Here is a 26,129-nt window from a genome sequence, read left to right as displayed (position 1 = left end):
GACAGACTTGGACTTGGACTCTCATGAGATGGACATGACCCTACATACCAAAGCTTAAACTATTTGACGGTTGCTTCTCTTTGTTTTGGAATCCTATATTTCGTAGAATCCATTTGAATAGATCATATAGATAGAAAAACTTAGTTGCAAAGAGAAGATCTAGTCCACAACAAAAATCAGATTACAGCACTTGTACCTTTCAGATCTATTTATTCCATTCCGAGTGTCTCAGTCTCACATGCCAAACAAATCATTTCTCAGTGAACTCAGAATTGTTCCATTTTGAAAATTGAGCACAATTATATCCTTTCATCGGTGTTGAGCCGGAGGTGTCTGTTGACTGATTACTTTCTGCAGGCTACAGTAAAATCAAATCATACCCTGACAAGCTGGTGAAATAAAGATGAGGACAAGCAATAAATCTTTGGCCTTTCCATATCTTATCAGCCAATTTCTCCCTTTAAGATGCATTGGACTGTAAAACCAGACTGACTTGATAAAATTATGCCCATCGGGGATTATGCCCATATGAGAATCTAAGATGTACAGTGGAAGCTTGTATATAGCTACTGTACTGAGCTCTAATTAAAAAAAAAAAAAAAAAAATAGACAGGGCTTTCCCTAGAGGTTTAGAGCAAGATTGAGCTGCAAGTTTATCCACACTGTAACATAATGTATATCTTTTTCTCAAATATTATATCTAAAATGGTTTCCTGTTCACCTGTCAGTAAAACAGCACAAAGGCTCATGCAGTGTACATAATAAATGTAACTTCATAGAAAAAAATCATCTCTGCATACAATAGTTGTGGAAAGAGTCGTCAACTCCATTTAACAACTGCAACTGCCTGACTGTACACATACATGTGTAGAAACTAGAATCCTGGATCTCCTTGGTGGCACCAGGACTTTGTTTCCAACTTCAAGGTCACTCTGTGCCACACGACCAACAAACCATCTATCTTCTGTATAATCCTGTCAACCATGGTTGTCTCTCTCACTACAAATATGCGGCCACTCTGATAAGCTCACCCTCTGGAACATTCTGGCCTCTAGAAGCAACCCATGCTAGACTGGACACATCCCTAGGGTCATGCCAGACGGACTGACCTGCTGACAGCTGACCGCAGGGGGCTAACCTGACATTGGACAGGGGGGTGGTCAAGGGCACGACAACCTGACTAAGGGCCACAATTAAATGTACGAGGGATAAGCAACAGAAATAAAAACAGACTAGTCTAATAAAGCAGAAAGACTTAGTTTAAAATTCATCTGACAATAGCAATGGTCATCTGACTATCCCGACTGATTTCAGAGTTGCACTTCTTCATGAAATTCCCCATTCTGCTTATCTTAGCAGTTGCATAATACTACTGAAGTAGCAGCAATACTGATTTCACCAGTGAATGTAAGCGTAAAGCAGCCATCCTCTAGAGGTGTCAAAATATGATGCTTCTTCAAGAATCAAGTAGGACTTTGATGCATATTACAGGGTACAAACCAGCAGCAACCCTCCATTAATTGCACTATTCGTACGACCCTGAATTTGCCTGCTCTCAGAGGCCAGAATGTTATTCGCAGCAGAGCCATTACATGAATGACTTTTATCTGACCAAGCTAAAGTTTAGATGTGTGATAATTGAAAATTCCTCGCATGATTGGAAATTTTTACTTGTACATTTAAAACCCTTTTATGCATTTTATGTATGGTATCAAGAATCAAGTCTTTGACAAACGTATTATGTTCAATCAATAATGCTACATTTACCTGCCGCTATTTACAATGCTGCTTTACCAAAGTCTTTGATGACATTAATATGTACATATCATGTCTAATAACAACTGTACAGCAGCCATGCTGCATAATGCATTTTGTGACTCTGATAAGGGCAGATTGTAAATTATTCTACCATGTTGGCAGTTCTATCAGATTGCTAAAATGGCTCCGGCAATCAGGTCTGGAAAACAGCCTTTAGTTTAAGTGCTGGCTTTGGAGTATGGCACCTGACTGTCTGCAAATTTGTTGCATACATTTACTACAAAAGCTTGCTGTGTCTGTATGTGACATTAAGTAGTGCTGAGTTGGTCTCTATGTGGTCCTACTATACAGATAGATACAGACAGGATGTGAGCTCTGTGGGTTACTAACTGAGCGCAAGTGAAGCCAGTCGTGGCAAGGTAAATGGGTCACGTTCCACAGTTCAAACTTTCGTGAACCTTTCCAGTTATCTGCAGAAGGATGACACATGCGAAACTTTTGTCGACAAGCACTATTGAGCTGATGGCACAAAAAAGTTTGGAAACTGAAATTTGATGAATCATTCCTCTAGTTATACTTTGTCAACTGTATAGAGCTTAATATAATGCATGATTGGAAACCTGTTTATTACCCTTCACAATGATGCCAAATTTGTCATGATCCTACATTCACAAGTTGAACACAATAGATGACTACATGTATGTGAATGAGCACAAGACAAGTGTGCCAAGGTAATAAGTCTCCTGACAACACAGTGTCTGACATCGGCAGGGGATCTTGGAACTTTTTGAGGCAAACCATTAAGTTCATCAATGATTCTTCTTTCACAAAAGCATGATCATAACAAATGATGTATCATATACAAGATTTGCAATGATTATGTTAATCATTGAATAACAACAGATGCAAGATAAAGGAAAATTTAAGTACTTTTTGCAGCCTGCTCACATACATGTTAGTAGCCTTTTTGCAAAACCCATTAATGTGTACAATCATAAACAAAATGACATATCATTGTGAAAAGCACTAAACAATCTTTCCAATGATATATAATACAATGCAATGCACAGCGTTATGATCAGCCGAAACCCAGTTTCAAAACTTTTTGAGCCAAGTTTAGTAGAAATTGTCTGAAGTCTTAGAGGATGACTAACTCAGCAGATGAGATTGAAGTCAGGTTTAGACTGCTGACGGAGTCCTGGGTGTACAATAATTGTGCTTAGCATCTGCTGAAGCATGCAAATCTACTTCACACAAAGGCACTAAAGTAAATTACCACCCTGCCCTCAGGTCCATCAAGGGTGTGCCTAGGGGTCGTTATCCTCTGCCTCACCCGAAGTAAACTGTGAATACGACTTTCAGATTTGCTGAGCTTGTTTGATCTGCTCTTGAATGGATGACTTTGAAAGTGACACTTGCAAGTTTTTTTTTTTTTCAAAGCTTTATTCGTAAAACAAATAGTACATTTGTCAAAAACAGTGTATCTAAGCTACTGTACAGGGAGTAATTCGAAGTACTAGTGTCCACTATTGCATAAGTAAGAGTACATTTCTTAGGCACAATAGGTATTGCACATGGAAAAAGAATCTTTGTCTATATAAGCATTTCTCTCATGTACATATACAGGCTATTATATATGTGACACTTGCAAGTTACATACCACTTAGAATTGTCCAATCTGCATTCACTTGATACAAGCACTTTCATCGAGTAATCTCTAGATCTTGCAACCTTGGAAAAGCTTGCAAAGGGGTGGCAGAATGTCAAACAGTGGAGGCTACAGGTGTAGACAGTGATATTCTGGGGGTGACATGGTAGTTGTTCAAAGCTAAGTTACATGTAGGTGTAAAACACTATCTGCAATAAGTTTTTGTTTTTCATGTAACTCATATTACGTCATAGGGTCAATCAGATGAACCAACCCTATTTCAAACTGGCAATGTGAAAATTGTCATTACTCTCAGTATTATCTTTGTTTGTCCCTAAATTGTTGACCCCTCCCAAAAAAAATCATTGTTGCAAAAATATACTTTGTGCAAATGTGTACATGAAATGTTGAATATTATGATCAATATTTTTGTTAGTCATAAAATGTACCAGTCGTACTTTAATCTCATACATGTACAAGCTTTGCAAATGTAAATGTGTGTGTACATGTATCTACAAGTAATGACTTTACGTTTCATCATTTACATGTGTACATCCCTTTATATTAGACTTACATTGAATTCCTATCTAAAAGCATGTTCTCCTGTCACACTCACTCATTGATCCTTTAAAAATGTTACATAAAACTAAAGTAAAGTTATAGCCCTATCCCATATTTTCAGCTTGACTTATTGGATGCGTGCATAAAACAATCAATAAAACTACCAAATTTCTCCCATGTGGTGAAATGTTGCCAGACAGTCAGGCACATTTACAATGTGTAAAACTTACACAGTATTGGAAATTCAATGAGTGTGCTAACTGAAGGGAGTATTTTCTAGTGGTCTGAATGTGATTGTAGATTGTCCTTGATGGACTACAGTCCAAATGTGAAGTTTCAACTGCCATTAGATGTGTACGCCAAACATATCCTGGAATTTCAATGCAAGTGCGTCACATGTCAGTTTTATAAATCCAGATACATACATATGTAAGCTTTATTCATAAGCTTGCACTATTGAAGATGAAATTACATATTGTACATCACTTATAACTGGAAATGACTTCAAAAATGATGTGGTTGTAATCATGTATCTTATTTTTTTCTTAATGAAGTTGACTTTTAATCCATTTGCCCATGGCTGTATTATTAAAGCCAATAAAAATGGCTGCATCCAGAATGTCAGTCTCAATTTCGACACCAGATAGTGTAAGTGAAAACCGCAGAGTTGCCATGGCCACTGAATTAAAAATCAATCTACAACGATTAAAAATTCATCAAAAAGAGACAATAGAGTGGTGCAGGCAAAATTTGTCTCTTTTTTTAGGAATTCGAGCCATAAATCATCCTCAAATATTCCTTATCATCTTTTCAGCTGGCAAAGACAAATCGAACTAGTGTTCTGTATGTGGGATAGCCAGCAGAGCCAAGAACATCCCTGCTCAATCACTGCCAGCTGCTGTATCCAAACGTTCCGCTCCTTACCAGGCCAAAGGACAGGAAGAGGTCCATCCCTGTCTTATCTCCATCAATGGTCGCACCAGCACAATCATTACTCACTGTCCAAGCTGATCATTCTGCACAAATTACTACAGAATGACTCGAGATATGGGCTAATGCGGGACTGGGTTTTCAAAGTCGGGAGCCCTCGGCTGTCTATTTGTAAGGACTCATTACAAACCATAGCACGCTAACAAAAGTTCTTGTGCCTATCACGGGTTCAGTGTCACACAAGAAAGGAGCAGGGAAAGTCATTACTTTAACAGTTTGTCAAATTGCATTGCCGTTAAGGCTACATGCTTATGTAAAAGCTACAAGTACAAATCTTTTTTTGCAAACACATAGCTGAATGGATACAGTTACATTAACATGAGGGGTGGGTACCGAAACAGAACATGATTCAGGTACAGTAACTTACTGTTACATTTCAGGTCATGAAGATCAGGTCCAGACCTGTTATCTGTGAAAACTTGTGAATGGGCAATTAATTAAAACAATGAATCCATTTTGCTACAAAGAAATATCTGATAGTCTTAAATCATATGGAGTATCCGACTTGTACTTACTTACTTACTTACTTATCCTCTTCGTTCCTGGATACACATAAGCAACAACATGCCCCTGTTAACTTGGACCAAGTTTGACTGTAGAAACTTAGTAATATGATAAAGAACTGGGTAATTGCTTTGTCTGCAAGTGTGACAGTAGTTCCAAACATTCTGCAAAAAGTCCCTCTAGATTAATCAGTACCTTTCCAAGTTAACTTTTATATTGAAACTTGGGGAACACTTAATCATCTCAGATGACATCTAAACATTTTACTGCCTTGAAGCATCATCAAACATGTCAAGACACTGCCTTTATAATGTCACATGTGCAGCATAAATGTTGTGTGTACAATAAACAGGGCAGTCGCAAAAGGGCAGCTGTCATGGCTCAGTGGCTCGGACTGTTGTGGCCATCCTTTAAATGTCTACCTAATGGGAAATCCCACAAAAACAGTACTTTGCACTGTAAATCAAAGTGTGTGATGTGCCAACTCTACAGTCAATTGCTTTTTACTACGGCCTGATGGGCTGGAAACGCAGTCCCCTGCAACCTGCAATTTTCACAAAAGATTCAAGATTTCAGGGATAGATATGACTTTTATGAGTGATGGACAATTTTACAGGTAGAAAAAAATTCAGACATTTTACTTTTTCAATCTATCGTTAGTTCACCTCTATTCGAGGGGTAACCTATATTCGTTGTTTTTCAAAACAGCACATTTAGGGACATCAAGTCGACGGACGGCTGTTTCAAATTGTAATATTTTCAAAATATAGCAGTTTGAACTGACATTTTGTTGGCATGTTAGCCCTAAATACCCTGCTCTTGAAAACGACGGATATAGGTTACCCAACGGATTAAAAAGTTAAAGTCCTTCCCGCGCCTAATGGCGCATAGGGCGGCGCCCATCTCCGATTCAGTAGCCCTTGGGCCACACAACGCAATTACTACAGCAGGGGGCTAGTCCACTGGTAGTGGTGTGTGTTCAACTTCCATACTCTTTCCCGAATGCTGAGTGCTAAGCAGAGAAAGAAGCATGTACCATTTTTAAAGTCTTTGGTATGACTCGGCCGGGGATCGAACTCACGACCTACCGAATGCAAGGCGAACACTCTAACCACTAGGCCATTGCACCGGATAAGGGTGAATTAACGTTACATGTGAATGAGTGCGTGAATCTATCTGTAGCAGCTGCATGTTAATTCAAACCGTAACTGCTTGTACAAGTGTTCCTTGTGAGGGTTTCTAGTTCATGATTCCGTTAATTAAATTAAATTAGAGTAAGATATTTAGGTAGGAGGAACCCCTTGCATCCTTGGTCGGAAGTCCTCCTAGGAGATGGAAACTCCAAATAATAAACCTGCATCTGCTGGGGCCGTCTTACGTGGCAAAACAGTTCTGTCCCTGTAGGACTTAGTGCGCCAGTAGACGAGAGGGTGGAGAAGGAAGTGCACACCACTCCTTCACCTTAAAAAGTCACGTGCAGGCCAGGCAAATTGGTCGTCTAATCAACCTGTCTGCCTACCATTGATCTTCGGATACGAAGAAACAGCCATCATCAGAGTAAGATAACTGACCTCAGTCTGAGGACAAAGCCTATTGTTGTAGTACAATAGAAAAACTACAAGTGTGATGTACAATGCAGCCTAACTACAGCTGCCTTTTCTTCTCTCTTCCCTAATTACTTTACACATTTAAATTCTAAGGTTTAATGTCTGTGGCAAGCACCTAAAGTTCCCTCATACGCAGGCTACCAGTTTTACATCACCAACTAAATAAGTGATGACAACTCCTCCCAACGTACCTAAGTTGACCATAGAAACTCAAGGTCAGGATCCACAAACTTGCATCCATACGGCACACCACCTCCAGACTGCACCACATAGTCTTAACATCGCCCCGAAGGAATCCCTTCCTCCAGGAGCAGAGGAGGCATGGCCAACCAGGTCATGTCTCAACCACCTTAGAACAGGCACAGGAAGATGCAATACCCTTATAGCAAAGTGGGGTCTCAGCCTAGATGGACAGACTGCCTGTGACTGCGGACAGGAGCAGACTATGAAACATCTTCTTGTCTGCCCCCGCCTGTCCAAACCATGCACCAGGGAAGATCTGGCAGCTTTGACCCCCAGAGGAAGGGAGTGTGTGGAGTACTGGATCAGAAAAGTGTAGTGATGACACGACGAAGAAGATCCATAAGGTACATCAGCAGGGTAAAGGTTGACCAGTGGGACACATTTCTTACACAATCTGATGAAATGATTATTTCCAACTTTGAAAAGGTAATCAATATTCACATTAGGTATCCAACAGTATATTAAAGGTAAACAAGTTAAAGTTACTAATCTGTGTGTGATTGTAGATGTAGTGTAGGTTTTTATTTTATTTATTTTTTTACTTATTCACATATATTTTGAGAGTATGAGGCAGACGTAGTGTAGGTTTTATATATAAGCTAGTGACTTCTCCATCGCAAAATTAAAACACCATGAATATGCCTTTGAAGTTTGATTCCATCGTATTGCACCGTGTTGCTTTTCGTAAGTTACAGACTCGTTTCATCCACAAACTTTAAGAATGCTGCAAAAACCTTATTTTCCCCTCCTAATGCTGAATAAAGGACCTTACAGTAGATAGCCGTACCCGAGGTCATACTGCGGGGTCAGCTGAGTTACCACCCAACAGGAGCCACCGCTGACCCTTCCACTTCAGCCCCATCAATTGAAACTGCTCTTGCTCAGTCAGCCCTACGCTTCACGTAGAGTAGTGGGCCCCCAATACAATAAGTCATGGGCATGGCGGTATAAATACTGGGCCTTTTGGTGCACACTTTACGACCATATATATTGAACCACCAGGGGTTAAATGGGTTGTTTGTATTCAGCCCGGAGTTCAATGTGTTGCACCTTATATGCATGGTATACATATCACTGGACTTCCAACAACAGCAGTTGGTGTTGATAAAGCTGTGTACACTATAAATCATCATCGCTTTCACATTCAAGGAAAAGTACTGTAGTCTCTACATATATATTGCGGCGTAGTGAAGAAAAAGGATGAAACAGACAGCTTGAAAAGTCGTAAAGGTATAAATGATACAGTTAGTCAGTGTATCATATTTGATATGCACACATGTGTGATCAATGCTTCTGAGATTGGTAAATGCAAAATATCCAAAGGATGCAAATACCACACAAGTCTACTGACGCAATCTATCAATGCATGTAGAAGATTGACTGGTTTTACGAACAATTGCAATGATGTAACGGCGACACACTGGCAGGCAGAAAGCAGGTGGAAGACAAAACATAAATTTACATATTAATTTATAATTTGATCTGCTAACTAAAATATCAACTAGTGATCTAATCTGCTGAAATCAAAGGATAATCTGAAATCCTGGATATAAACAAAAACAGCAGACCGCACATATTACAGGAGGAACATAATGATGATATATTCATATAATATACATGAAAGCAAAGTTTTACAATGTAATTTCTAGAACAGTCTAGAAACAAGTCAGTAATTTGATGAAGTGGATGTCTTCCTACAACAATGATGGTCCATAAATGTCCGCTACCCGTGGTATTGCGCCATAAACTTTGATTAAAGGATACTCATGCAACACTATTAAGTGCAAAGAGTGCAGTGGGCTGATAATAAAAAAAAACATTCCTTGATACAGTCAACCTAGAAACAAGGCTGTGTTATGGACATAATATTTCAACTATATGTGTATTATTAACAAATTTTTTATTGACAATTCTCTGTCAATTCCTCATGCTTTTATTTTTTCATATTAAAGATTTTTACTTTCCTCTGGCTCTTGTGTGATTACGCTGGCATCATGTGGCATGGTACATGTAAAAGTACACAAATTGAATTGCAATGGAATCAGAACATCTACATGTAAATAATATAAATTGTAAATTCAACAAAAGTTAAATACAAAATGACAATAAATGTACTTTCAACTACAAATGGAATACGGCTATGACTGTATAGCTATGAGTACTGTGCTTGCATATGATAAAAATCAATACTCAATTCAATGCAGGATTTCAAAACTGTCATATTGACCTACATTTGTTGTAGCTGTTCGTTTCTGACCTGAAATTTTACTATTATTGAAGGGACAATAACTGAATAAGATGACTGACAAAAGTTATCCAGGAAGAACACATTTGTGTAAAGTTTGTTACCCGACATTTATGTGCATTTCTATAGGTCATATTTTGTTTCCCCTCACATTTCCTTGCAAGTCATCAATATGCGTTCATCAATTATCTACATGTACTAGTATATCGATCTTTTAATTATTAATCCCGTGAGAGATAATGGTTTGCAGTGTCACCGGTTTTCGGTAATTACCACCTTGCTCCAATTTCTAATAGATGTTGTACTTGTAGGATCCAGCTCAGTGCTAAATGCGTAATCATGCAAAAAACGTTGGCTTGAATGCAACGGTTACACAGGCTACTAGTAAATCCTCGGCTCTAGGGCCAGCATACTACCAAGGTCCATGAAATTCTACAAGTACAACAGCCCTCACCCCTACCTTAGAATATCTGGGGTATGGCAACCAAGCCAGAAAAACACATGGTTCTAGACCTTACATCTGCTTTGAGATATTTACCAATCCCCATGCTGGCAAAGTAAGCGGTATTGCCAGGGTCTTTTTGAGCCCAAACCAATTTTTCCTCTACTTCTTAAGTTCTTTCGTCTTTGCTGTGAATTTCCCTCTTGGGCTGAAAACTCAAGTTATTCAACTCATTGAGTCAACTAGCCTTCATTTATGTCTATAACAGAGTCAATCACTTAGTACTTGTAAAGGGCAAAAATCATGGTACAACAATATTAAGCCATTCAGACCCTGCATCCATATTATTTTATACCAACAAATTGAATATGCTCGCTCACATTTCCGATTACGCTTCAAGGCGACAGGACTATTAGTATTACTGGGTAATATGTCCATAGTAAAGGCTCCTGAGACATAAACAACGCACATCTAGACATTGTTATGCAAATTGAGACATTGGTCCAACACAAGAACTGTTTACAAGTCAGGGGCCTTCACCTTTGACATGATAATATTACCCACAATTCCTGTTATCGCACATGTGTACAGAGTGTGAATGAGTTGTAAGGTCTTTCACAGAGATCAGGACGCATGGATGGCGACAGGAATTCTAGGTAAATCACAGGTGAAGACCCACGAAAAGGAAACAAAACCCGTCTGGATGTTGTTATGCAAATCGAACCAATGGTCGAGCCAAGGACTGACTTTTTCGAGGCCTTTACCTTTGACATTATTACCTGGGATTCTGGTCGCCGCACATGCGTTCTGATCTCTGTGAAAGGGCTGATATGCAGCTACCAACACTGATCATTTCTTCTGTTACATGTTACATGTGCATGTAACCAAGGAGGATCTATCCTTGGTGTAATAAAAATAACACAGATGGGAATGCAACAGATGAACAACTCAGGACAGGTCTGGCCCACTTCCTGCCCCCCTCCCCCACAAGAACAGCAAACATCATTATATTACTGAAAAGAAAATTCCAATTCGTGGGCAAATTATCTTACATAAGTTTACTATAAATTCTTAACGAGAACCTGAGCGCAGAGCCCATGCAAGTTAGTGGGAAACCAGTATATTTATACTACACAGCACAGTAGCCAACGATGAGCAGTAGCACAAAAACAAATCATTCCGGTCATATTCGTAACAAATCGCGTGTCGTAGTGAATAACTAGCGCAAGATCGACAAAAAGACGTACCTGCACTGGTGCCCTGTGTTGTTATGACGATCCTGTGACAAGCAACACCGTCGTTGAGTCCAAAATCGATCAACTTCGGCAAAAATTCCGCACAAGACGCGAAGAACACGATCACTCGACCGCCATGATGCCTCGTCAGCTGACCTGTGGGTAAAACTTTGCTGGGTCGATTTTTAAACCGACAAAAGCAAGCCCTTAGCCGGATGAATAATAAACACAGTGTACAATTCTTTTTCTTCAATTATTCATATGCGATTGTAAAATATCGATTAGTTAGTTCGATCATAGTTATTGATATACTTTTGTTAACGCGACTACAATTGGTCAAAGTTGCCAGAACCTGACCAATGAAGATCGGCGATAGAAAAAGTACGACTGTACGAAAACAAAGATGGCGTCCGAAAGTGATGTTGTGTTCAGTCGAGAGCAGGTATCTTGTGTTTGAGCGCTTTTCTTACGGCCGAGAAAGCCATAATCACTTTATATCAATGTGATGTGGGTTCAGAATTATGCCGCTGATGTATTAAGTTCACGCACTGTACTGGAACACAGTATAAAAGGCTGCGGAAAGGTATAGGGTGGGGAGGGGGGCGTTCACAGCCACCGGCCTGCTGCACGTGGTTTCGACGTATCAACGCAGATCGAAACTTTCATTTTTACACTACAAATTCATCACATTGCAAGCAAGTGCTGTTTTCTGTTGCATTACTACAGTTGGGTCAACTGCAAACCCTTGAGTTTCAGCTTGGTATGAAATTTCAGTTCTATGGACTGAAAATAAAATATCAGAAATTATTTGAAAATATTAAATTATTGAAAAATTCTTTACTTTTTTTCAGGATGAAAATGACTCTGACATTTGGGACGACAGTGCCTTGATACAGGCATACGACAAGGCTGTACACGCTATGAAGGTTAGCTGTCTGGTCGCTTTGAGATTAACATTGATTTAAGCCCTTTCACAGAGGTCAGAAGCATATGTGGCGACAAGAATTCTAGGTAATATTTCAAAGGGTAAGGCCCCCAAATTGTAAATAGTCCTTGTCTCGGCCATTGTTTAGATTTGCATAAGTCCAGACATGATTTGTTTTCAATTTGGAGGCCTTACCCTTTGACATATTACCTAGAATTCCTGTCGCTGCACCTGTGTTCTAACCTCTGTGAAAGGGCTTATATACATGTAGCCTGGTTTCCTTTCTATAATGTTCCAGTCGCTCCCGCTAATTGCTTCTCCACAGAAAAGTCTTCGGTGGAAGCTCCTTATTGGTCTGGCAAATGTGCATGCAAATAAAAAAGTTTGGCTACGAAAGTGGCCTTCCTGACATCTAGGTGGTCAGAAAGGTTTAACAAATTCAACACATGACGGAACACATTTATAGAGTGTGGTAAACCACACATTAGATTTCTCTAAGTTTTGTTCTTTTTTCTCCTCTTCATTCTCAACTTGTACCTGAAAAGATCTCCCATTTCTCTAAATCCACCGTCAACGTCTTCTTCTCTACGTTGTATAACAAGCTGCCCCGTTTCTTTTTGCTTTATTCCTATAATAAGACTTCTTGTAACTGTATATTTTCATAGATTTTACACATGCATGAAGTACAATTTATAAAATGTGCAATTCAGCATCTTCTAAGTAGCTGCGATGTATTTTATTGTTCACTGGCTGAAGTAATAAACCAATCTTATAACTTTGTAATTTACTTTGGCATTCTATGACATAAGTATACGTTTTCCGATATTTTTGGTGACCTACTAGTACTCATTTTGCAGCTGTTTTGTATGATTTACATATGATTTAGAACTTTTTGTCCTTCTGAAAACAGCCGAAAATTGATGCACACACTGATCTGTATTGTATTCAAATCAATATGGCTTTAGTTTCACTGGATAATTTACTAAGTAGTGCAGTTTTGATTAGGAAGAAATGGTATTGCCCATTCAGCACCAAGGACAGGAATGGGATTATTAAATCAGCACCAAGGACAGAGCTGCATCAGTGTCTCAGACATTTAACGTTTGAATGGATATTGCATGTTTCTATGGATATTGCATGTTGGGCTCTAATAGTTTGTGTATGAAATGCTATAGCTAACTTCAAAAGTTTCACGTTACAAGTAATGTAACAAACATTTTTTTACGCTTAATGTCAAGAATGATATTGTGCAATACTGCAATTGCATCCTTATGTATCACCCTACACATTGCCATTATAGGTGCTCCCACACAAGATTTGGTGTGCACAAAAGTGTATATATATAATACACCACTGTGTGTTCCGTATCACCCGAGGTACCAGCCCGACTGCGGGTCAGATCACTTGAAGGCCGAAGGAAGGTCCGACTGCGGGAGGGCTGGGACCAAGGGTGATGCGGAATACACCGTGTTGTATTTTATTTATGTCATACACACCTGAGAAAACACATGTTTCGATGCAAAATGTGCCAGTAGTTGAGAAAATTGATATTTCATATTTCTACAGATAGCTCTGGAAAATGATGAAGAGATAGATGACCCAAAGGACAAAGAAAGCGACAGCATCACAAATGAAACAGACATCAAGACGGAAGAAACTGACGACAAGTCAGAAGACATAGACAGCAAAACAGAGGGAAGCAACGACAAAAACACTGTGACAAATAACAAAACTGATAATAAACCTGCAGTAGAAGCTGAAGTCTCAAGTTCATCCATGGTGAGGAAAAAGACAAAAAAGAAGGGAAAGTCCAGAGGAATTCATAAGGTATGTATTACACTTAATACAAGAATTTGTGTATGATTTACAGCTTTTATTACATAAAGCTGTTAACTGCCAAACGACTTCTACTACTGGGTGTGTTTAAGCTTAGTGTATGTAGATATTGTTTTTGGTAAATGTCATGTTAGCTCATGTCGTTCAGCTTAATAAGAGTAAAGATGCACATAATCAGATGCAAATTAAGGCTTAGTTTTGCATAAGAAGCATAACCAATGATAAAATTCTATGGCCACGTTGTGCATTGGTACACCCGATCCCTCGATCTCGGAAGTTAAGCAGCGCACGGTTTGTACAGTTCTTGGATGGGGGACCACCCAAATACGACCGGATTGCTGTAGCCTCACAAAGCATTCCACGAAATCGTCTTCCGGGAGGGACGTAAAACGGGGGTCCTGTGCTTGAAGAGGTGCCTCGACCATGTTAAACAGCCTCATTACTCAACATATTGGGTACCTACTGGCTGGCAAAATACTCGAGATGATTATTATTATAACTCCAGCGCAACTGTACTTTCCAATGTAATGTGACATGATTACATTTGAAAAATTTGCTGCCCTCAACTGTGATCTGTAAAAGACCATGCATGGTTAAAAGAATTACATCAGGCAAAGTACTACAAAGACACACATTTTGTTATGCCTGTGGGAAATTTCATTCAATGCTTTCTACCATTATTTCAAGCCATAAAGTTGCTCATTTCTCCCAAAAGGTTCCGTCAAAGATGACAGTAATCGAAAGCGAACAGCCTTTTCCTATAATTGGGCAGTATTGTCCTTGGCCATGCTTTTAGTGTTAGAGGAACAGTAATTAGCTGCAGCTGTGCAGAGAGAAATTGTAGTTGTGGAGATAAGTTGGTGACAGGTTTATGTACAGAGATGGATTGCCTTGTACATGTATATATTGTCTCTTCAATAAAATTAAAGAATGAACAAGGAAAAGTTTTATTTTGGGGCACTGAAATATGCATGTCAGAACTAGAGCTCCAAAACCTCATACATTTTCCAAATAATCATCTCATTATAGGCCATGTTGATTTTATTGATTATTTATCTGGATGATTTCCATGCACACATCAATTTTTGTCAGTTTAAAAAAAATCAACCATGTAAGCTACATCATGTAATATATGCAGTCATATTAGCAGTATGAGGGAATGGCCTCCAGTGTGGTGGAGAGGTTTATGCACAAGACCAATTCTATTTATCAAGGTTTTGCCTGCTTGATCCTGTCCTATAGGAGGGATGAAATAATACAGATGAGTTGTGTAGTTGCCGTGAGGAAAAGTAATAGTATACTGAAACAGCAGCATCCTGGCTATAGATCTCCAGTATGGGGAGGACACATGGATGGTGGAACAACAAGTAGAGTTCAAAGATCTCACACCTCTGTGAAATATTTAGAGTTTGTCATATTGTATATTTTGTAGTTTATTGATTATGCAAATAAGGTTTTGATCACTTCCTGTCACTCAGTAATGCCTTAACTGTGAATGTTTTATTTGTGAAAAACAATATAAATGTAAAACACATAGAAACATCTGTCAGACAGACCACAAAAAAACATCTCTCTGTTAATTTAGTAGCCTCTCCCATTGACCCTATGACCTGTGTGTCTGATACTTCTTGCTCTTACTGCCACATTTCTGACCTTTGCAGTGGTATACATAATCATATTACATACATGTACTTAGAGTAGACAAATGAAAGTTAGAAGGTGGAGAGAATTTTAGTCTGATTAAAATCACGCTTGGCCCTACAGTTGCCGCCACCTAGGAGGGGGTCATTAACCCCAGCCAGTGAGAGATTTTGTTAACACAGGCTATCACCTGTGTGTTATACGTCAAGTGTAAACTGCCACTTGCATTTTGTACATCTCATGTAATTCTTTGCGAGGAGATAAGATAGTGTAAAATTTCACAAGATTGTGTATATGTAAATTGTAATACTATGTATGTTGTAGTGGATGCCAGGTGACCAGTGCATTGCCATGTACTCTGAAGACCAGCTGTGGTACCCAGCTGAGATCCTCTCCATCAACCGCAGAGAAGACTTGCCTTGTGAGGTTTGCAACTTCTTTACAATATGATTGTGTAGGATGCACCTGTCAAGCCTTTGTAGAAAGAATCAGATAGAATATATAGAAAAATTACATGAAAAAAAAAATCAATTTTGAATGCCCCAAAAATTTTAATATTTGCAGGCCCACTCTAAATTTGTATCAAATTCTATGGTCATTTGGCTAAAAAAAACGACCAATTAATTGATCTGAAGATTTGATACTATGAAGTATGATAGGAGACAAAAAGAAGGAGGAGGAGAAAAGTCATTATCCATACCTGTGGTATACCTATAATGATGGTAAAGTATTCATCCCAGGTCAACGCTATGCATGTAGTAGTCTCTTGATTAATTACCAAACCTGTACTAGTACCATCATCCTCTGCATATGGCTAAAAAGTGCTCAGGCCCCATTGTTTGAAATGATGATTGTGATGTCGTCTCTCAGATATAGCTACTATGGTAATGAGGAGGAACAGAACCTGAAGGACCTGTCCTCAGTTGACCAGGAGGGAGAATTTGTACATGCTTATAGTGGAAATGCAGCTGTTGAGGTAAGTTCTTTCAACAGGGAGGTACATGCAGTTTTGTGCAGCAAAGTTTGTAAATGTGTACATTATGAAAGATTATGAACATTCAGAAAGGAAATCCAACATTTTTTTTATATGTTACATGTGCTTGCATGCAGAAGGAAGTAATTTAATCATTTACATGTATGATGTTACCTAGAAATTATAGAAAATTACTTTTTATCCTGGAGTACCAAATAGCTACTAATATGTTACAGTTACTAGTATGTATGAGTTTTAGCATGGCTAACAGATAGATGTCTAAGACACTAGATTGTCTACAACATTTTCCTGTAAATTGTAAAACTGTTGAATCGTATTCATCTTCTAGGGTAGTTCAGGGTCTAAGAAATGGAGTCAGTATAACAACTCGGACGCAGGTGGCGGCCCATCCCGGTACGAGTCCTGGTGGAGGGATTATTACAAGCAGTACGGCGCGCACCAGGCACCTCCATCACAGCCTCACCTCCCCCCACCCCCCTCAGGACAGGGGCACGGCTCACAGGTCAGTACATACCAGGCACCTCCCCCCACCCCCCTCAGGACAGGGGCATGGCTCACAGGTCAGTACATACCAGGCACCTCCATCACAGCCTCACCTCCCCCCACCCCCCTCAGGACAGGGGCACGGCTCACAGGTCAGTACATACCAGGCACCTCCCCCCACCCCCCTCAGGACAGGGGCACGGCTCACAGGTCAGTACTATTAGCCTATCAGTCAATCTTTAACAATATGCGCCAGCAGTACAATACAAGTTCCTATGTCTAATTGCTACAAGATACTTGATACTTCAAGATACTTGATACCAGAAGTAGATTTTAAGACTATATCTTTAGATCTGACTGCACTCATAATGCTTACAGGTAAGTACATGAAATATTGCTTTGTAGTTAGAAAAAGGTAATGGCACTAATGTTTACCCCCACCTCTTTGTATAAAGATAGTTGTTATCCTATATTTTTAAGTCAGTAAAATTTTGAGATTTACTTCTTATCCCTATTTTGTAGTTTAAACACAAAAGTCACTGTACTTTTTAATTTGTTGTGTCAATAAAACTTGCAGTTATTAATTGTTCATTGTATAATGATTATTTTACATCAGTCTACAATTTATAGCAGGTTTTCATCAGTTCAATTAATTTAGGCAGATCTTTTAGTGACTTTAAATATAGTCTTCAAATCGCATAGTCTGCAAAGCATGAAAGAAAGCTAGTTGCACATAGAACGCATGTATCAAAGATGTCTTTTCTGTATATCTATCATGTACTGTACATAGTTGATAGCACAGATAGACCCCACAGATGAAAAATGAAGTAGTATGAAAAATGATCAGCCGATTTCAGACAGGCAGATCTGGTCTGACGTCATTTCCTGGAGAAAGGCCAGGTTTTCATGAAACATGACATTGTCCAGACTGATTTGAGTAGCAAGGTTTTCTACTTTTGATGCATGGTGTCACAGACACTTTTAGATTGAGGCCAAGACAACTTGCCAGATTGCTAATACTTTATTGTAAAGATGACTTTTTCATCTATCAAACATTTATTTGTCTCAGTCTGTAGTTCAGAAAAACTTTATCAAGCTGTTCTCTTCTGTTATATTTGCAATCAAATATGCATGTTAGAAATATTGCCTATAATTTGACAATGTACACGTAGGCGGTGCAAGCAGAAGACAGAAGAAAATGGTGAAGCAGCCACTGGAAAAAACACCAACATAAAATCACCACAAAAGTATCTGCATTTACAGTAATCCATTGCCTTTCCCCTCTCCAACCAAAGTCAGGTACCCTTCTACACCTATAGGTGCAATAAAGAAAGGAAAGTCGTGCCATGTAAAGAGCCTTTCTCAAGGACACTTCATTCAGACAGGAATCGAAACTATGACCTCTTGATACTGTGTCCACTAGCCTTTCCACACAGCAATCAATACAAAACCTACAGACAAAGGCAAAAGTTGTCTCAAACAACTAACCATAACTCACAATCTAACCTTTCGATTAACTATAATTTTTTATACCTCTGAAGGATGTATCTAGTGAGCAGTCGAATCTCAATCAAGAAATCTAATGATGATGGAGGACAACACGGGAGACTGTACCAAATCAATATTGGCATTGAGGCTATTATGGCACTGCTTGTATCATTGTGTGATCGGTCATCCTGCTTTATTGAGTAAATGAGCTAAATGTTTGTTAGCCACAGCACGCATACACTGCTACCGTTCACACATAACTATAGAATGACACTAATGTTATTTTAACAGTCTCTTAAATGTGGGGGATCAGTAAGACTTTGGTACAAGTATTGCAGCCAGAGTCATAATTAAGAATAATGTGTCTTTCTTTGGTGACTGAATAGTGCCCCTTCTCTGATGCTGGATGGGTGATAAATGATCATTGTGCAGCTTTTGGCCTTATTAACGAGATTCTGACAAGACTTAGATTTGATTTTATAATCACATGTAAACTTAAGATTGATCTGATTTCAGGTGAAGATTATTGTTATTAATAGAAGATTTATTGAGGGTAGATAGCTGAACATGAATTTCATACATTAACATTATTATCTGGTATACTCAGAACTTCAAGGTATCTTAACCTGTTTGTATACATTCATGAATTTCATCTTGTCTTGATTTGAATGTGACCCTTTTCAAGATCAGTCTTCTTAGAAAACTTGCAGGCTTCAAAAGATCCCCCTTTTTTAACTTGCAGAAAATCTTTGAAAGTTATGAAAAAATACCATTGCCTTACAATCTTGCAGAATATAGAATTCAAAGTGTTTTGAGCACTGACAGAAGAATTATGTATAACCATTTCCTTGGAAATTTGTTTTAGCCACTCTTCATTATCAGGACTCTCCCAGGAAATAGATAGTGTGATGATACTGCAATTTAAAACCTGCTTTGAAAGAATAGCCACTTGGAGTGAAGTTGCAGTCGTTATTGATGAGAAGTTAAGTGAGGTTGGAAACCAAGCAGCGGGTGGGGGATACGCTTGGAATCACTACTTCCTGCCAGGAGGGGTTGTATTGTTAAATAATTGCTTTGGAAAATAGCACTGTGGTTGTTAGCTGTAAAAGGGATGGGCAGGTAGAAGTACAGAATCAATAGGCAACGGTGCTAAATCATGCGCTTTATCTCACTCCACACACCAAGACTGTGAGTCTTATAGTTATACATGTCTGAACCTTGGTCATGTACATGACCCTGCATTCCTGGGGTTGTGGGAGGTGTTCCTCGCATCCAGTGTACGCCTAATTTCCACAGTGGAAGCGACTGTAAGTATAGCAATATCCAACATCAAATCAGTAAAATTTGAATGGTATGTTGATAATGTCATACAGAAAATCTGTAAATCTGGAACCTTTCACTGTGGTGTTTAAAAGTCTGTGATTCGTGCAGTTAATTCTCACCATAATATTGTTCTGTCTTGCTTTGTATTACTACTGTAACACTTGTTCAAATTCTTCATTTTGATTGTACCACTAAATTTAAATGCCACAAACTTAGATGAATAGATAAACATACATGCCCTATGCATGTACATTGTACAGTGTTTGCAGCACTTTCCACACACAAGTCCCTGATAGTTTATGACTGTGAATTTCACTGGATTGATTGTGTCTGACCCAGCTTCCATGCACAGACCAATTTGCCTTTTTAAGAGGAATGCTCGCAAAGCAGAAAGTTGGCATGAGGAATTGGGTATAATTCACAATCCTTCCTAATCTTAATATACTGCATACATGTACCTAATATATATATATGACTGAACTGCCTCCCTGCTGACAAGGAAACTGTATTAATGGTGTAGATGATTCAATATTGTTACCTAACATTGTTCTCTTACAGAAATACATGACTGACCTGCTCCTCTCAAGTTCTTCCAAACTTTTTCAGTTCAAGGTTGTTTTCAGCCGCAGGCAGGGACTGCCTATAGATTACCATCAAACTTTTTGTACTAAATCAATGTGACTGCATAATTCAGAGTGGTGTGACTGTAGGGAACTACATTAAACCTGTCCCAGACTTCCCGACTGCGCCACCAAGTCCAACAAAGCCCCTTCGAGTCCCATAATGTCCACGTCGTGATAGATCGGTGCTGACTGGGACTGAAGATTATAGATGGGATCTATCGGCAGTTGTCTGGCTGCATCTCCTGTGAGACTAATCAAATTATGTTCTGTCAGCAGGTCCCCTCCATGTAGGAATGTCATCAGATTCTCAAACACAGGAAAAAACTTTCAAGGCATATCTGACATATACTAGAATAAATGATTGGACATAATTGAAAATATACTGTATGATTCAATGTGATCAAGAGTTACTGTACAGACAAGTTGTTATGCTGATTTTTGTGTCTATTGATAATTAGAACCAATCTCTATAAAAAATTTTAACTCTAAGCTACAGTGTGTATACTGTGCATGGTTAAAGATTATTGCATGAGGTATACTGTAATTCATGAAATATTTGTGGTTTATATGTCTATGGTTTTATAGGGCAAAGTCATCCCCCCAACAAACATGTGCTGTGTTTTGATTGACAATACTATGGTTACAAAGTTGAAAATTTGAACATGGCCCAGTTTCTTATATCTGTTCCATATTTTCTCTTCCCTTGCAGGTCCCCCCACCCCCACCATTTCCCTGGGCAGGGAACATGCCAGGGTTCCCGATGTGGCCACCAAGGCCAGGCAGACAGGAGAAACCACTACCACCTCCGCCAGTACAGGTCAGTAACTTTGGTTATAACAACCATGCATGCTTAACCTGTACTTTGGGCACACTTGTTTGTACACCAGGGCTTGAAATACAGCCTGCATATGTAGGTTTAGTGGTATAAGTAAAACTAGGAGTTGTGCAGATGTTTCTGAGGTCTATAACAGTTACTGCACATACAAATAGGTGAGTGACAAGTCCGTGTGCTGTATTTGAAGTTTGGGTACCACTTCATCATTGCACATCAGCCTGGCAATCAGGATCATGTCAGTTTTAGTGATGATTAATGCAGGGACCAGCACAGCTCCTCGGACCTTCTGGCAGGCCTGTGCACAGGTCAGCAGTAGGGATCATGTGATCTGTATGCCAGGAGACAGTACAATTAGACCCAATCAGTTGTCTCGCCCACCGATGTACAGAAGTGATGGTCTGCATGGATGGTCCTATTTATCATAGCTTAATCCTGTGTCTGTGTGTGTAAGGAATACCAGTTGTCCCCAGCTGCCACCGACATGCATTTGACCCTGCAGGTCTGTTCTACCTTGGTTATACATCACAAAGAAGGTGTTCATGCCTTACAAAAGAACCTGGAGCTTTCTTTGCTGGATTTTCCCAGCAATGCTATCTATACTAAGTCTTATACTTTTGAATCTTATCAAGACGTACAATTCAGCATTGTACATTGTGGCTGTAACAAAATTAACAATTGTTGGTTTAATATCGTTTTAACAAATAAAGCAGTGTAATACAAGACCTGCGCACCTGATTGCCCATTGAGGAATATGTTTTCGGTTATTATCATAGTTTGTTTGTTTTTGGTTGTATCTTTGGTTTAAAAGAGTAATTCAAGAAGCTATTCCTGGATTGTTATGAAATTGGATTGTGCATTATGAGGTGTTAACAAACAAAGCCTAGCAGTTTCTTTGGTACTGCAACAGAACAAATGGCTTCTGTATTTAGCCACCCCCCACTTGCACAACTTTCCTTTGTTTCCGGTATATTTTGGCTTGATTATTGGCTCTGATTTTTGATGATATTTGACGCACAGACTTCAACATTGAGCCCAATTGGGAAGTTATGGTTTGGTCACATCAATTGTCATATATCCTAAACCACAAACTACTTCAACTGGTAGTATTACCTCAGCTCAGCCTTACTTGGCACATGTATAAATGCAATTCAAACTTTAGACAATCTTTTGTATCAACTTCCTGAAGTTTACATTGGATATGAACCTTTATCTCATCTATTTCTAGGAGGAACAAGTTAATTTTTTCCTGTGTAATAAACTTTCCAGCCTGCCAAGGTCCAAACTATCGACAAACCCATTTGAAATACACTGCAATGAAGTTAGATTTATGCCATTTCATATAGCTTCCACTGACTGCTCTGATAGCATCTTTCCATCTTATTTTGTCCTTAGGACACAGGAACTTAATAAACAGGCTATAGTGTTGGCCTCTGCCTTCTCAAGCAAAGGGAATTAAATCCTGTATTCATCTTTTCCTCTGGCCGTAGTCTTCTCATGTCATTCTGAAATTGCTATTGTGAAAAGTTCAGTGATGAATGAAACATCAGAGCTATTTAGAAGTTTTTCTTTCTAGTACATGTACATAGTATGTAAAAATGGGACAGAGCAAGGAGGTAGAGTCACAATACCTGTGCCCTTGGTACTTTCAACTCGTACTTGATTTTCCATCACATTCTTTCTGCCTTTCCATTACAATTTTTAGTCCAGCTTTCTTTCATGAGCTCATTGCATGCCCACTCCTAAATGTGAGATGTGTAAGCAATATTTTTGTGTCTTGCAAAACTTAAGTTAAGTTAAAGCAGCCAACTCCAACAGAGGTGACACTTTTCTTAAGTAGCTGTAGCGGAAGTGCAACTCAGCTTTGCCATGGTTCACTATTCCATCAAAGTACACTGGATCACCCCCACTCTTCTGGCTAAGTCTGTTAGGTAATTTCACATGCAGAAATTTGAGCCCCGATGCTAATGTGTGCAGCTTCCCAAGGCTGAAGTCTGATGCCTGTCTGAGAGGACAAAGATCATGCAGCCCCACACACTATGCCTAATGGCGTGCAGGGTTTGATCCTCCGTCATCTGGAAAACTTGAGGAATCTTAATTGGTAACTTGCCATTTAGTGTGTTTTACAAGTGCTCTTTCTGTCATTGTAACCAACACAAAGGACAATATGTTGACTTCAAACCTGACAGTTAATTAGGACATGTGCTAGTAATTTTGATGATATGTAAGAGAATTGAAAGTTTTGGAGTGTGCGTGTTTGCATGCCATCATCATTCAATGTATTCAATCTTGCCTTTGTTTCTGAAGATGCCACCGCTGCCACCACCTCCTGCTGTTACAGATGGTCTGGAAGATGAGGACTCGCTAGCCTGTATGTTAATGGCCTGGTACATGAGTGGCTACCATACTGGGTACTACCAGGTTAGTAAACACAATACAGTGTCAGTGCTTTGTGTTCCATGTCATTGTAGACTGATACAAATAGGTACAGTGTGTATTTATTAAGTTGACATGTTTTGCATCCATTTTGGATTTGCCATGAATTCTATATGCTGATATTATAGCTTCTTATCGCTGATATATTGAAACGGAGGACTGTATTTGTGGGTAATACATGTAGGACACATAAATAAATTCACAAATGTGGTTGTTTTCATCTGTTTGACAGGGTTTGAAGGATGCCAAGACAGGAGGAAGACCAAGTAGATTAGGCGGCCAATCCCCAGGTTCTGCAGGCTCTAGACATTCCAACAATGCAGACAGATGGGGGTGGAAATAGTCTACTGACAGGCTAAAATACTGGTAGAGCTGTGATCATAGGACTAGTCATGCCTCCTAGCAGACAAGAGTAGAAGTGCAGAGCCTTTTTGGCAGACTTATTTTCGTCTACACCATGTTGTATTTGTACAGTTAAGTTAAAACTATTCTGTATTCAGGTCGGGTAGATGATGACCAACTCATTATAGTCCAAGTCATTTCTTTTATCTACAACAATCCAGGAAAATCCACAAACAATATGACTTATCCTTGGAAAAAAGTTGGATGTCGAATAACGTGAGTACGATATACTGGGTACATCAATGCAGTGGAAACCTGACTGTAACATCAAAGATCATCAGGATAATACAAACTACCAGGTGGGAAGAAAGATCTGAGAGAGCATACGAAAGGTAGAATACAAGTACAGAAATACTTTCTTAAGGTTAGCAGTCATTGCTAATCCTTTCTGAAGCAGGGCTCGCCTTCTTCGCAGACTTGTGGAGGTGTTGTTTTTTTTCCGGGGGAGGGCACTGATTCCCGATTTTCAACATGGCCTAAGAATAAAATAGCCCCTGAAAATAAACACTACCACTTAAGGAGTCTACGAGGCTTATGCAATGCGAGCTTCCCCAGCATAATCAGTGTAGCAGATGTTCAGGATGTGGCAGGGAAGGATGGAAGCAGGGCCTTGTGCTGGGTGTGGCAGCCAGGAGCCAATGGGCATCGGTTTGGCCACCACTGCCGAGCCCCACTGCAGGAGGGTTTAACAGACGCATAGTTCTATATCAAGTCAATTCGAGTTCAGGATCAACTTTTGGGGGGCTTTCAAAGTTTGTGGGGAAGTTGTTTTTTCTTTCACTTTAGCTCACCATTTTGCAGCCCAGTTATCAAACCGAAAATACAACTGTACCAAAGAAAAATGTCAACCAGTGGACTCTTATGGACTTGATAATGAAGTGTGACACCCCCAGCTCTTTTATTTGATGGCACTACTCTACTTGCACCAGTTAAGTACTATTGGAGAAGAGCAGGAATGTTAAATGTATTTACCAAAATGTGCAAGTCAGTTTAAGAGTCAAGATCTCTTTAAAGTTCAAACACAACTTCAGACCAGTACACAGTATTGTTCAAGGACTGCACATTTGAAAAAAAAGTTTTATTCAGAAAATAGAGGATCTTTTGTAGATTCACCGGTGTTTGTGTGCCAGGTGGGAAACCAGCAGTTCATTAATAGAAGTACCATTGGTATTGCAACTTTGTGTTTAGTATACACGAACTCATACGAGATGCATACTGCAACTGATGGAAAAAGAAAGCTCAACAAATACATATTTGAAGCTGGTAACCTGATAGCAGTTTGGGCACAAAGTAACTGCTTTACATTTCAATAGAGGTATTATCTAAACTACAGCTATTGGTAATGTTTTTATCACTTAAAATGACTACACTATAATCTATGATTTGCTTACGCCAGTTATGTATAGGCCTCTTATTGCGTCAGGTACACTGTGCATAAAAGTTTAGTATGTCCAACTCATAATACTTCATTAATACCATAACAAAGTTTAATGTTTCAAATAAGGGTGTCGATAACAATGGAAACTGACGGTGTTTTACTGCATTATTTCTATACACTGTATCCGATTGTATCTACAAATACAGTACAATATGTGTTGCACATTTTGCTGAGAGTACACATTTGTAGTATGTTACGTTTGGTGTCCAGAAATGCGACAAGCATGCACATACAGTACATGTATCTGTGATGACACCTGTGCTACCTTTCCTTTATTACATCAATACTGTCAGGTTGATAGCCATCAATGCGAAGGTGTACAATGTGGTGGCTTCATATGTAATAAAAGCTTTGATATATATTAATATACAAATGGTTTCAAAGTTTGATCAAAGTACAATGTACACTAGCGATGTACAAATGTTTAACTGTAAGTTGTAGCCCTTACCATGGAACTCATTGTCAGTTTTTCATT

General features: G+C 39.2%; 2 protein-coding genes across 2 annotated transcripts in view; one reads left to right on the top strand and one right to left on the bottom strand.

Annotated features, from left to right (window-relative positions):
- LOC118409901 (SURP and G-patch domain-containing protein 1-like) overlaps positions 1-11,491 on the bottom strand; it is a gene marked incomplete in the record, with an annotated part of 73,317 nt that extends 61,826 nt beyond the window's left edge. Inside the window, 1 exon segment of the mRNA XM_035811275.1 lies at positions 11,246-11,491.
- Positions 11,492-11,636: 145 nt separating this feature from the next.
- On the top strand, positions 11,637-26,129 carry LOC118409096 (survival motor neuron protein-like). The gene is made up of 9 exons (XM_035809961.1): positions 11,637-11,675; positions 12,085-12,159; positions 13,725-13,825; positions 15,960-16,061; positions 16,506-16,611; positions 16,958-17,131; positions 21,256-21,363; positions 23,683-23,799; positions 24,047-26,129. Exons 1-9 carry the CDS (start codon positions 11,637-11,639, stop codon positions 24,155-24,157), a joined length of 933 nt encoding a protein of 310 aa, XP_035665854.1. The 3' UTR covers positions 24,158-26,129.

The sequence above is a fragment of the Branchiostoma floridae genome, chromosome 2, assembly GCF_000003815.2.
Source record: "Branchiostoma floridae strain S238N-H82 chromosome 2, Bfl_VNyyK, whole genome shotgun sequence".
NCBI classification, from domain to species: domain Eukaryota; kingdom Metazoa; phylum Chordata; class Leptocardii; order Amphioxiformes; family Branchiostomatidae; genus Branchiostoma; species Branchiostoma floridae.
The sequence above is the reverse complement of the archived record's forward strand: the minus strand, read 5'-3'. Positions and strand labels throughout refer to the sequence as shown.

Bases quoted from the DNA above. Each gene is read 5' to 3' on its own strand.
- LOC118409096 (XM_035809961.1), top strand. From the start codon at position 11,637: ATGGCGTCCGAAAGTGATGTTGTGTTCAGTCGAGAGCAG. The intron at 16,612-16,957 runs GTAAGTTCTTTC...TTCATCTTCTAG, and splicing joins GTGGAAATGCAGCTGTTGAG to GGTAGTTCAGGGTCTAAGAA. The intron at 21,364-23,682 runs GTCAGTAACTTT...CCTTTGTTTCTG, and splicing joins TACCACCTCCGCCAGTACAG to AAGATGCCACCGCTGCCACC.